Source organism: Bombina bombina, chromosome 7 (genome assembly GCF_027579735.1).
Source record: "Bombina bombina isolate aBomBom1 chromosome 7, aBomBom1.pri, whole genome shotgun sequence".
Lineage (NCBI taxonomy): Eukaryota > Metazoa > Chordata > Amphibia > Anura > Bombinatoridae > Bombina > Bombina bombina.
Window position 1 is genome coordinate 554,077,322 of NC_069505.1, and position 13,850 is coordinate 554,091,171.

At 40.4% G+C, this 13,850-nt stretch overlaps 1 protein-coding gene across 2 annotated transcripts in view; it reads left to right on the forward strand.

Moving 5' to 3' along the window:
• Window positions 1–6,345, forward strand: part of LOC128667018 (uncharacterized) — an 80,643-nt gene extending 74,298 nt beyond the window's left edge. For both annotated transcript variants that reach the window (XM_053721877.1, XM_053721878.1), the window contains one exon: window positions 4,672–6,345. In XM_053721877.1, the coding sequence (XP_053577852.1) occupies window positions 4,672–5,828 (1,157 nt within the window). In that variant the 3' untranslated portion in view covers window positions 5,829–6,345. The remainder of the gene's footprint in view (window positions 1–4,671) is intronic.
• The last annotated feature ends 7,505 nt before the right edge of the window (window positions 6,346–13,850 follow it).

Below are 13,850 nucleotides of genomic sequence, written 5' to 3' on the forward strand. Positions count from 1 at the left end.
GAGATGAAGAAACACTAAAGATATTAAAATCACTCTTATTAGAAAATGAAGATAGTGAGGCTAATGTTGGAAAAAGTCCTACTTTTAGAACTAATTTTAAATCAAAATCTACATTTATGCCCTCTATAGCAGTGATTTTTAACCTTTTTTTTTGCAGTGGCACACTTTTTTACATTAAAAAATCCTGTGGCACACCACCATCCCAAAATTTAAAAAAAAATCACACATTGTAGCCTAATACAGCATATATATACACATACACACAAACAAACACATACTGTATGTATTGTGCTGTTATGCCATGCCTCCTACAAACTACCCCTGCACTGGGAGTAAAAAACAAGCAAAGTTTAAAAAATGTCACACTGTTGTCAGTCTGCCGTGGCACACCTGAGGATCTCTCACGGCACACTAGTGTGCCACGGCACACTGGTTGAGAAACACTGCTCTATAGCACAAGTTCCTGCGGTCTCACTTTTTATGAAATCTGTAGAAAAACAAATCCAAAAATTGCCAGACGACTGGATCTGGGCAGATAATTTAACAGCTAAACAGAGACAAGCTTTGAGGGAACTAAATACAGCAAAAGGAGTCATTTACAAGCCAGCAGATAAGGGCGGTAATTTAGTTCTATTAGATGAGTCCTTTTATTTAAATGAGGTAAAAAGACAATTATTTGATAAATTGCAATATGAGAAACTCCCTAGAAATCCTATTAATCAAATGAAGTTGAAACTTAGTAGAATTCTACAGGAAGCAAAAATGGAAGGTCTCATCTCCCCAAATGAGTTCAAATTTATGAACCCAGTGTGTCCAGTGATGCTGACCTTTTATATCATTCCTAAAATCCATAAGAGTAGAACACATCCTCCAGGAAGACCCATCGTGTCTGGAATTGGCGGCATCAGCGAACACATTGGGTAATATGTTGACTTTTTTCTAAGACCTTATCTCCTCTCCCTCCCCTCCTATGTTAAAGACACTCCAGATCTTTTGAGAAAACTTGATGACCTGTATGTTCCTTCAAGCACCATCCTAGTATCTTTAGATGTAGAGAGTCTTTACTTATCTATACCTCACAAGAAAGGAATTAGTGCATGTGAACATTTTCTTAAAACCAGGGGACCAGGCAGTGACACACATACAGCCTTTGTCATAAAACTTCTACGTTTTATCCTTGAAAACAATGTATTCCAGTTTGACAACTCAATTTATAGGCAGGTCAGGGGGACAGCCATGGGTGCAGTATGTGCACCGACTTATGCATGTCTCCACTTGGGAGCATGGGAGTTGGATGTTTTTGAACAATTCAGTGCATCCTTCGACTCCCATGTCTCCCTGTGGATCAGGTATGTGGATGACATTTTTGTGTTGTGGGATGGCCCCCTGTCCTGCCTACATGAGTTTGTCTCAGACTTAAATAAGAATGATCGAAACATTTTTCTCACCTATGCTTATAGTGATAAAGAATTACCCTTTTTAGACGTCTGTATCAAAAAAGAAGGCAGTCGCATTTCAACTGAAAATTTTCGAAAAGATACAGCTACTAATAATCTTTTGGAAGCCTCAAGTGGACATCCAGAGCCCTTGAAAAAAGGCATCCCGTATGGCCAACTTTTAAGATTAAAGAGAAATTGCTCCTCTAATAAGAAATTTGTTTATCATGCTGAAAAAATGTGCACACGTTTTATTGAAAGAGGCTATTCTCACAACTTAGTTAAAAGAACTTTGAACAAAGTACGGAAATTAAATAGTCATGACCTCTTATATACCCAAAAAGAAACAAAGTCTGACAATAGTATTAGATTCATTACTACCTTCAATTGTCAGTGGTCAAATATTAAAGATATACTATCTCAAAACTGGCATATACTAACCCTGGATGACAAAATTGCAGAAAAAGTGGGGAATAGACCACTACTGACCGCTAAAAAATCTCCTAACCTTAAAGATAAGTTAGTAAAAAGTAGGTTTGTACGGTCTGAACCAGCAACAAACTGGTTAAATAAGCAACAACAGGTGAAAGGAAGCTTTCCCTGTGGACATTGTGTCTATTGTCCCTACATGCTTAAAAGCAAATCATTTTCAGCTAATACAAGTAAAAAATATACTATTAGATGTTTTTCTAATTGTAATTCTGTGGGGGTTGTCTATCTCTTGAAGTGCTTCTGTCCCCTGTTCTACGTTGGTAAAACGAATGTTCAAGGACAGGGTACAGGAGCACAGAGATGACATCCTCTACGAAAGGGATACAAGTGTTGCTCGTCACTTCAGGGATGTGCACAATAGTAGTACCGTTTCTTTAAAATTTGTAGGGATTGACAGAGGAATCACAAACGGTAGAGGTGGAGATGAAGATAAATGTCTTTTAAATAAAGAAGCAAGATGGATATACATGTTAAATACAGTGTCCCGTTTGGCCTGAATGAAAGGATTGAGTTTGCTTCCTTTCTTGGCTAAAGTTGGAACTATACAATAATAATTTTTTGGTACATTTATCCCAGCCCATTATGAGACAAGAGTGAAGTGGCCCTTTAAAACGTTAACATTGTTTGTGTTTTTTCTTTCCTCACTCAGTTTAAAATTCCTTTTGCCATTGCTTACGCAAGTCACTTAAAATATATATTTTTTTATATATCAGGATTATAGTATACTATCTTGATTTAGAGCATTTATTTATTGATGCACTGTGTCCCAGATATTTCAGTAACATTCGTTTATATAACTCATGTACCAATGTTTTAAAGAATCAAAACATGCAGGTGATTTATATGGTGCGGTTGTGTTTTTTGCAAATCTGTTTGATTTTTTTTTCATCACATCTATATAAATGGCTAATGTGTATCATCTCAATTATGTTAAAGAAAATATATAATTATTTCTTAATATAATGTTGGATGGGCAATGACCTTGCTGTCTCATCTGAATAAAGAGCCTTGGCCCGAGCAGCTTTTCTTACTGGCTAATCAATGAGAAAGTAGTGGCCACTCCTCTATCAAGGTGTAACAATATAAGCCAGAAGCCCAATGTGATTGACAGTCCTGACGAGGCCCCTGTTTCACTCAGCATTATGGGGCGAAACGCGCGTCAACTTTTCTAAATGGAAGCAGCAAATAGAACACCTGCAGTGTAAGCAGTTGATTTGACCTGCCCGGGAAATTCAAATAGAAGAAGCAAGCCTGGTTCTTGCGGTAAAACAAGTGGTTTCATCAAGCCGCCTGGAGTTGGTATAAACACAGAGGCGGAGGACTCCACCTACATAGTCCGTGTCCCTAATGAGCAAGGAGATGCGTCTGGCTGTCGGGATAGGTGAGAATAGGATGTCTGAGGCTCATGTCCCGGTCCGCTGTATATTAGCCCTGTGATTTTGAATCCCGGACTTTGCTGCAGTTTCTATATGCAGTTTGTTTCATTATCTCTACTTGCACCACTGGAATATGTCTGTTATGCATTAACTCTGCAAAAAGTCATTATGCTAAGTTAACATTTGAGGACGTCTTTACCTCGGTTGACTTATAAGTTTAAGATTATTATTGCAGGGTTGTCAAAATCTTACCTGTTGGATTATAAAGCTGGTCCATGCTGCAACTTATTAAGGCACCTGATCTCTTATTTTCGGGACTGACATATGTTTGTTTAAAGGACACATTCATACTATCATCATGGTTCATTCCATTGTAATGGTTGCCAGTTCTGTTCAATTGCTTCATTTAAGTGAATTAGGCTTTGCCCATCCAACTGTGTTTGCTGCATGTGTTTTCAATATGCTTTTTGTTGAGGTTTGTCATGTTTAGTTTGCATAGCCCAAACCCACTGCAGTGGTATCTTTTAGACTTGATGAACATTTCTTTATGCTGCTAAATTTGTTTTAAACACTTTTGCAATAAACTATCTGCATTTGAGTGAATCCTTGCATGTATGTTTTCTGTTTGGGTTTGATATTATCCCGCAGTCATATATATCTAAGATATTAGATTTAATAGGTGATATTTTGAGTGCTGAAATCCCCTACTTTAGTCATGGTATCTCATATAGCTCTACTGTGCCTTCTTTTCTTTAGTTTCTGGAATATATATATATATATTTTATATATATATATATATATATATATATATATATATATATATATATATATATATATATATATATATATATATATATATATATATATATATATATATATATATATATATATATATTAGTGTGTATGTATCAGCAAAATAAACATAAATATTTCTAAAAAATAAAACATTTTTGTTAAAGGTGTAATGTAATATAATTAATACCTATTTAATTAAAGGGCCAGTAGATTTGCTTAATCAACTAACACATGATAACAAGACAATGCAATAGTCTGATCTTCAAATGAATAGTTGATTTTCTTCTGACAAATTTCAGTTATGGCTATTTCCACTCCCCCCCCTGTATCATGTGATAGCCATCAGCCAATCACAAATGCATATACGTACATTCTGTGAATTCTTGCACATGCTCAGTAGGAGCTGGTGATTTAAAAAGTGTAAATATAAAAAGACTGTGCACATTTTGTTAATGGAAGTAAATTGGAAAGTTATTTAAAATTGCTGCTCTATCTGAATTATTAAAGTTTAATTTGACCTGACTGTTCCTTTAATATGCAGACATTTTACATTTTTTGCCCTATTCTTACAGAAGTTGATAAAGAATCTGTGACACACTGGGTTGTGGATGATCCCAGCCCCAGTTTCAGTCAGCCTGTGTATGCAGAGACGCCCACAATAGAGCAGCATGAATTTCAGGAAGACCTACTTCATAGCCTGGCTGACTTCAGATTTCAGTTGACGCGAGAGCTGGCGGCCATGCGACTGGAGATGCGAGAAGGTGCAGAGTTGGTACGGGGGGCTATCGCTGGAGTGTCTTCAGAGATTTGCCGCCTCCGCCTCCTTTTGCAACCCCTAGTGACAATGTTGACTGCTAGCAATATTCTACGTCCGCAAGAGAATTTGTCTGTTGTCAACTCCATCCTTCATCCCCAGGAGAACATACAACTTGTAAATCCCTTGCTCCGTCCTCAACAAGACACACCTCCATCTGACTCACTTGGTAGTCCCCATGAAGATACTCCATCTGACAGCTCTATAGTTTGCCCAGACATGGCCACAACTGATGCACACTCAGATGTTCATCTGCAGCGTTCCCATTCCCATGCATCATTAAATGACTCTTCTGAAACATCACCTGCCACTATTCCCGACTGTCCGCAGCAGGAGAGCACATCCTCTGAAACTTCATTGGGCAGTACCCAGCAGCTCAGAATTCAGAATAATTGTTTAGGAAGGCCTGATAGAAAGGCCACCTCAGAGGAGCCAAAGGACCCTGAGGATGTAACGTCTGAAGATTCCCTTAAAAATGATTTTAGTATTCCCCCAAAGGAGGCAACTTATGAAAATTGCTTAGGTTGCTCCCAACAGGACTATGCCCTTAATACTTTTGAGGACACAAACCATGACAATTCTTGTAATAGTCCTGAGAAAGAGACATCCCTTAATAATAGTGTAGCCCAGTTGGACACAACTCTTGACTTTTCCTCTGCTAGCCCTCAGGTGGACCTTCTACCTATTAGTGTTCCCTGTAGATCTCAGGAGGAGACAGCACCTAGCCCTTTGCTGGCTACACAAGAGCAGGATAATACATATGATGACTCTTTATGTGTAGTTCAGATGGATACAACCCCTGGTAACCAAGATAACCGTCAGCCAAACAATAACTACAATCAGGGATCTCCCCATAATCATTCAAAGGTGCCCTTATCCCCTGTAGTTTTTGTTATACAACCTACATTAACATAACAGTCAACTTTCTCGCTCTAAAATGCCACCAAGTCAGAGAATTCAACTGCTTTGGTCCAACCATTTGTCATGGTTTCCGTTCATTTTTTTATGGAGTGACTTGCAGCCATGAGTCTATATGATGAAAAAAAACGGAGATTTCCCAATTCTCATATTCTTGATGTAGGATTTAAACATCTGATGTTTGTATTAGTTATTCCCACCCATAATGCCACAGTTTTTTTTATTTTATTGATGATCAACTATCAGAAATTTCATGCTGGTGCTTTTATATTGTTTTTAATGTCATAACAACATCATTCAGAGCCTTACAATTACTAATTTTTAATTGTTTGTACAGCATAAACAGTTTGGATAGCGTATTCATTGCACATACATCTTAGATTTGTTGTGCATTTTATTAGTGGATGACTGTCAGTTAGTAATTTAAAAATAGTTGTACGATTTGTTAATGGGTCATTTTCGCCATCGTTTTTGCAGGCCATGTTCACAATTAAAATGTTTGTGTTCATTTTTATATTGTTTTCTAACTGAAATCTGAATTTTTGGGGTAATGTGAAGATGTGATTTCTCCCTGTTTTTACTGCAATCCTTGACACTGGGCGGTATTGACTAAGATGTCTCTCCAGTTTTATAAGTTCCTATGTTATGCTAAGATATAAAGAGATGTGTGAGCTTTAGTGAATCAATGGCATCAAATAATTTATGAAATGGAAAGAGATCTTTGTGAATATTGTCCACTATATCTTGGTGGACTTCCAGAGTTCCAGTCATGCTTCTTGATTCTTCCAAAATAAGCAGGTAAATTCCTTTTTTACTAAGTAACAATAAAGCACAAACTCTGCTACCCCACTCCAAGGATTAAATATTTTTATGAGATTCAGTTTAGGATTAGAATGTAGCCATTAACCCATTAAGGACCGGGCATTTTAGACAAAAACTTCCTGAAAAGACCAGAGCATTTTTAGCATTTTTGCCATCACTACATTTAAACAGAGAGATTTTTTTCATATTTACCTATCAAAACTATATTTTTTTTTTTAGTAGACAACCCAAAGTATTGACCTAGGCCCATTTTGGTATATTTCATGCCATCGTTTCACCGCCAAATTTGATTAAACTTAAAACAATCGTTAATTTTTTTCACAATTTTAGGTTTCTCACTGAAATTACTTACAAACAGCTTGTGCAATCATGGCACAAATGGTTGTAAATGCTTCTCTGGGATCCCCTTTGTTCAGAAATAGCAGACATATATGGCTTTGGCATTGCTTTTTGGTAATTAGAAGGCCACTAAATGCTACTGCGCACCACACTTGTATTATGCCCAGAAGTGAAGGGGTTGATTGGGTAGCTTGTAGGGTTAATTTTAGCTTTAGTGTAGAGATCATCCTCCCACCTGACACATCCCACCCCCTGATCCCTCCCAAACAGCTCTCTTCCCTCCCCCACCCCACAATTGTCACCGCCATCTTAAGTACTGGCAGAAAGTCTGCCTGTACTAAAATAAAAGGCTATATATATATATATATATATAATTATTATTTTTTTTAATAAATATTCTGCAGTGCTGGATCCCCCCTTAGCCCCCAACCTCCCTGACCCCCCCCAAATAGCTCACTAACCCTCCCCCTCTACCTATTTGCCGCCATATTAGGTACTGGCAGCTGTCTGCCAGTACCCAGTTTGCTGCAATTTAGGCAATTTTTTATAAAAAAATTAAAATGTTTTTTTTTTTTCTGTAGTGTAGTTGCCCCACCTTAATACCCTACCACCCACCCCCTCCCATATCCCACATAGAATCCCCTCATTGCCCCTACCTCCCTCTTTCCCCCCTCAATGACGCGGGTACTGTATTTATATATATATATATATATATATATATATATTTTTTTTTTTTTTCGGCTTCCCTGTAGCATGGCGTAGCGGTCCCGCCCTCCTCCCACCTCCTACAGCGATGGGCCTCCCACCCGCCTCCCTCCTTAACCTCCAATCCACCAACGATCTGCACCACCGCTGTCCAATGCCAAGAGGGCCACTGAGTGCATCAGTAACTCTGCAAATTTATTTCTGCAGTGCCCAACTCATGGGGCGTGCAGAAATAGTGCAATCTTGCAATTTTAAACTAGATTGTGGCAGAGAGAAGCCCAGGACTGCAGCGACATGCAGGGTATGACTCTGGTCGTTAAAGGGATACTGAACCCATTTCTTTTTAAAGATATGATGAGTCCACGGATTTCATCCTTACTTGTGGGATATCGCCTCCTGGTCAGCAGGACGAAGCAAAGAGAACTACAGCAGAGCTGTATATATAGCTCCTCCCTTCCCTCCCACCCCAGTCATTCTCTTTGCCTGTGTTAGTAATAGGAAGAGGTAAAGTGAGGTGTTAGTTTAGTTTCTTCAATCAAGAGTTTATTATTTTTAAAATGGTACCAGTGAGTGCTATTTTATTATAGGGTGTAGCTGTATTCCTTGTCAGCCTCTAGAGTAGAGCTACAGGTGGCTTTAAAGCAATGGGAACTGGTGGGACAAAGTTTTCACTGTGCCTCCCATACTGAATGCTGCCCTTCTGATGATGGTCTTAGCAAATGTCAACTAAGGCCCTATGTATTTTCACAGGATGGAGAAGAGAGAAGACTTCTTGACCCTGTGAAATATCATGCTGTCGCTCAGCGTACAGGTATGTGCAGCCTTTTATTTCTGGGAGATAGATTGACTCAGAATTGGCTGTATAGTTTACTACCTGTTATGTGGGGAAATAAGACTTTATGTTAGTTTCTCTCCCTACTCTGTCACTTACTTTTTTTTTTTTTAGGTGTCATGACATGGTACAATTGTATGGGCTTTTGTTACAAAGACCGCATGTTTAATTTAGCCTTTGTTTGCTACGGGCAGACGCTGGGGACGTTAATTTTCGGAGCTGAAGCTCCGGTATTGGACTGTGTGTATGGTTAAATTGGAGTATACAGTAACGGTTTGTGACCGGCATTTATTTTATACTTGGATTACTTGGCCGGGTCCGGAGATATCTTCGTTACGCCCACGAAGTGCGGGGTTAGTTTTTGCTCACCTGGAAATCGCGCAATAGTTGTCTCAACGTGTTTCCGGCATCAGGGCCTCTGTTCTATGGAGTATGCTGCAAGTTCAGACACGCAGTTAAAGATCCGGTGCTTGCTAAGACCGCATGAGTAAAGTTTCAAAGCAAAGCGGTCATAGGCATTTGAGGATCGAGTGAAAATAATCAGTGTACTGTGGGGGCAAGGTAGGCGCCTCAGCAGAGCTGTTGAGGTGGAGGTGTGCTTTTTTTCATGAATAGAGTAATCTGTTAGTTTTCTGCAGAATACAGTAATATAGTTAACATTTAGATTTTAAAGGCACAGTACACTTTTTGTTTATAAGGATTTAACAGACAGCTCTCAGTTTAGGGTTGTTTTCTTCCTTTTCTGACAGTTTTGTCAATTTATTTAAAGAAGCCACGACCAAAGAGTTTGCTTGCTTTTATTTATCATGGAAGATCTTCAAAATGTTACATGTTCCATGTGTTTAAATGCCAATGTGGAACCCCCTGTTACTTTTTGTCCCGCATGCATTGAAAAGGCTCTTCAATTTAGAGAGCAAATTTTCTTTGATTAAAAGATTGTCAAAAGTGGATGCTTCTCAGGGTTCTACTGATGAGACACAGAGTATTATATGCAAATGGTGAAAGACAGCACCCCTCTCTTCCTTTTCTGGGGCACAGGAAAGGGTTAGCCAAACCCCAATATGTATTCAAAAATAAGTAGTTTTCCAGCCTCCAGTCAAGTTAAAAAGACCTTTATTAATTTCTTACAGGGTCCTTACAGGGTTGATATGAAGGACCCTGTAAGAAATTAATAAAGGTCTTTTTAACTTGACTGGAGGCTGGAAAACTACTTATTTTTGGAGACACAGAGTATGCCGCAACTTTCTCCCCAAGCGTCACAGCCCTTAACGCCCGCTCAAGTGGAGCCTTGTACCTCTGCAGCTTCTACTGCAATTACTTTAAAGGACATATAGCTGCTGTTATGTCATCTACACCTTCAGATGCGTTATCTGCCTTTCCCGTATTCCAAGGCAAACGCAGAAGGAAGGAAACCCACGTGGTCAATACTGCGTCTGATGCTTTGATGGCGATTTCAGATGTACCCTCCCAGAGCTCTGAACTGGAGGGTATGGAGGTCCTATCTGAAGGTGAACTTTCTGATTCAGAAGTGGTTTCCTTCAGGTTTAAACTTGAACACCTCCGTCTGTTATTGAGGGAGGTTTTGGTGACTCTGGACGACTGTGATTCAATTGGGGTTCCTCCAGAGAAATTGAGTAAGTTGGACAGATATCTAGAAGTCCCTTCTTATTCTGATGTTTTTCCAGTTCCTAAGAGAACTTCAGAGATTATTGCTAAAGAATGGAAGAGACCAGGTATTCCCTTCTCTCCTCCCGTTTTCAAGAAAATGTATCCTATAGCTGACGCTATTAGGGACTCTTGGCAGACGGTCCCTAAGGTGGAAGGAGCTATTTCCACCTTGGCTAAACGAACTACTATTCCTATCGAGGATAGTTGTGCTTTCAAAGACCCTATGGATAAGAAATTGGAAGGTCTTCTTAAAAAGATCTATGTTCATCAGGGGTTACTATTGCAACCGGTGGCCTGCATTGTTACAGTTACGAGTGCGGCAGCTTATTGGTTTGATGCTCTGGAAGAATCTCTTAAGACTGAGACTCCTTTGGAAGAAATACAGGATAGGATTAAAGCACTGAAATTAGCTAATTCATTTATTACGGATGCTTCTTTGCAGATTACCAAGCTGGCGGCTAAGAGTTCGGGATTTTCCATCTTAGCACGCAGAGCCTTATGGTTGAAATCTTGGTCTGCGGATGTGTCATCCAAGTCTAAGCTTTTGGCTATTCCTTACTAGGGGAAGACACTGTTCGGACCTGACTTGAAGGAAATCATTTCTGACATCACGGGAGGCAAGGGTCATCTCCTCCCTCAGGATAAGAAGTCTAAACAGAGAGGTCGACAGAGTAATTTTCGTTCCTTTCGAAACTTTAAGGGAATCCCATCTTCATCTTCCGCTAAACAGGAAGGTAACTATTCGCAAACCAAGTCTGCCTGGAGACCCAACCAGTCTTGGAGCAAGGGTAAACAGTCCAAGAAGCCTGCCGCTGCTCCCAAGTCAGCATGAAGGGTTGGCCCCCGGGACCGGATCTAGTAGGGGGCAGGCTGTCTTTCTTCATCCAGGCTTGGATGCGAGATGTTCAGGATCCCTGGGCAATAGATATTGTGTCTCAGGGATACAAACTGGAGTTCAGAAATTCTTCCCCCAGAGGAAGGTTTCTTCTTTCACGATTATCTGTAGACCAGATAAAAAGAGAGGCGTTCTTACGCTGTGTAAGAGACCTCTCCTCCATGGGAGTAATCTGTCCCGTTCCAATTCAGGGACAAGGGTTTTATTCAAATAGGTCAGAAAGTTCCCTCTTTTTTGGGAACTACAAACATATTTTAGATCTCAAGAGTCTAAACAAGTTTCTCAGAGTTCCATCCTTCAAGATGGAAACTATTCGTACCATTCTTCCATTGATCCAGGAAGGTCAGTTTATGTCAACGGTGGATCTAAAGGATGCATATCTTCATGTTCCTATCCACAGAGATCATCACAAGTTCCTAAGGTTTGCCTTTCTGGACAACCATTATCAGTTTGTGGCTCTTCCTTTCGGTCTGGCCACGGCACCCAGAATTTTCACAAAAATTCTGGGGTCTTTATTGGCGGTTCTAAGGCCCGGGGCATCGCAGTGGCGCCTTATCTGCACGACATTCTGATCCAGGCATCATCTTATCAACTAGCAAGGTCCCATAACGACATTGTGCTAACCTTTTCTAAGGACCCACGGGTGGAAGGTAAACCTGGAAAAGAGTTTGTTAGTTCCACAGTCAAGAGTACCTTGTTTCAATGAAGATTTTTCTGACAGAGGTCAGAAAATTAAAGATTCTGAATACATGTCGAACCATTCAGTCCAATCCTTGTCCGTCAGTGGCTCAGTGCATGGAGGTAATCAGTTTGATGGTGGCGGCAATGGACATTGTTCCTATTGCTCGCTTTCATCTCAGGCCTCTGCACTTAAGCATGCTAAGGCAATGGAATGGAGATTATACAGATTTGTCTCCTCGAATAAATTTAGATCAGGAGACAAGGGACTCTCTTCTATGGTGGTTGTCGCTGTCGATCATCTTTCCCAGGGTAAATGCTTCCGCAGACCCTCATGGGTGATAGTGACAACGGATGCCAGCCTTTTAGGATGGGGAGCAGTCTGGAACTCCCTAAGGGCTCAGGGTGTAAGGACCCAGGCAGAGTCTCTCCTTCCCATCAATATCCTAGAGTTGAGAGCAATATTCAATGCGCTTCGTGCTTGGCCTCAGTTGGCTTCGGCCCAATTCATTAGATTCCAGTTAGACAACATAACGACGGTAGCTTACATCAATCATCAGGGAGGAACAAGGAGTTCCTTAGCGATGACAGAAGTAGCCAAGATAATTCAGTGGGCGGAGTTTCACTCTTGCCATCTGTCAGCGATCCACATCCCAGGGGTGGAAAACTGGGAAGCAGATTTTCTGAGCAGACACATTTCATCCGAGAGAGTGGGAACTCCATCCGGAGGTATTTTCCAACCTGATTCTCAGATGGGGCAGGCCGGAGTTGGATCTCATGGCATCTCGTCAGAATGCCAAGCTTCCGAGATACTGGTCCAGGGATCCCCAGGCCGAGCTGCTAGATGCCTTGGCAGTGCCTTGGTCTTTCAGCCTAGCTTATGTATTCCCTCCATTTGCTCTCCTTCCCCGGTTGATTGCTCGAGTCAAACAGGAGAGGGCATCAGTGATCCTCATCGCCCCCTCGTGGCCTCGCAGGATTTGGTATGCCAATCTGGTGGACATATCATCTTAGCGACCGTGGAAGCTCCCATTGAAGAAAGACCTTCTCATTCAGGGTCCCTTCCATCATCCGAATCTAGTTACTCTGCAGCTGACTGCTTGGAGATTGAATGCTTGATTTTATCTAAGCGAGGTTTTTCTGATTCGGTCATAGATACCTTAATTCAGGCACGTAAACCTGTTACTAGGAAAATTTACCATAAGATATGGCGTAAATATCTTTATTGGTGTGAATCCAAGGGCTACTCATGGAGTAGGGTTAGGATTCCCAGGATTTTGTCTTTTATCCAAGAAGGATTGGAGAAGGGGTTGTCGGCAAGGGACAGATTTCTGCTTTATCTATTTTGTACACAAGCGTCTGGCAGATGTTTCAGAGGTTCAATCTTTTTGTCAGGCTCTGACTAGAATCAGGCCTGTATTTAGACCAATTGCTCCTCCTTGGAGTTTAAATTTAGTTCTTAGAGTTCTTCAAGGGGTTCCGTTTGAACCTATGCATTCCATAGATATTAAGTTATTATCTTGGAAAGTTTTATTTCTGGTTGCTATTTCTTCTGCTTGAAAAGTATCTGAGCTTTCGGCATTACAATACGATTCTCCTTATCTTATTTTCCATGTGGATAAGGTGGTGTTCCGTACTAAACCTGGTTTTCTTCCTAAGGTTGTTTCAAACAGGAATATTAATCAGGAGATTGTTGTTCCTTCTTTGTGTCCTAATCCTTCTTCTAAGAAGGAACGTCTGTTACATAATTTGGACGTAGTCCGTGCTTTAAAGTTTTACTTACAAGCGACTAAGGATTTTCGACAATCGTCCTCTTTGTTTGTTGTTTTTTTTCAGGGAAACCTAGGGGTCAGAAAGCTATGGCTACCTCTCTTTCTTTTTGGCTGAAGAGTATATCCGTTTTGCTTATGAGACTGCTGGACAGCAGCCTCCTGATCGAATTACGGCTCATTCCACTAGGGCTGTGACTTCCTCATGGGCATTCAAAAATGATGCTTCTGTTGAACAGATTTGCAAAGCTGCAACTTGGTTGTCTCTTCACACTTTTTCTAAATTTTACAAATTTGATACTTTTGCCTCG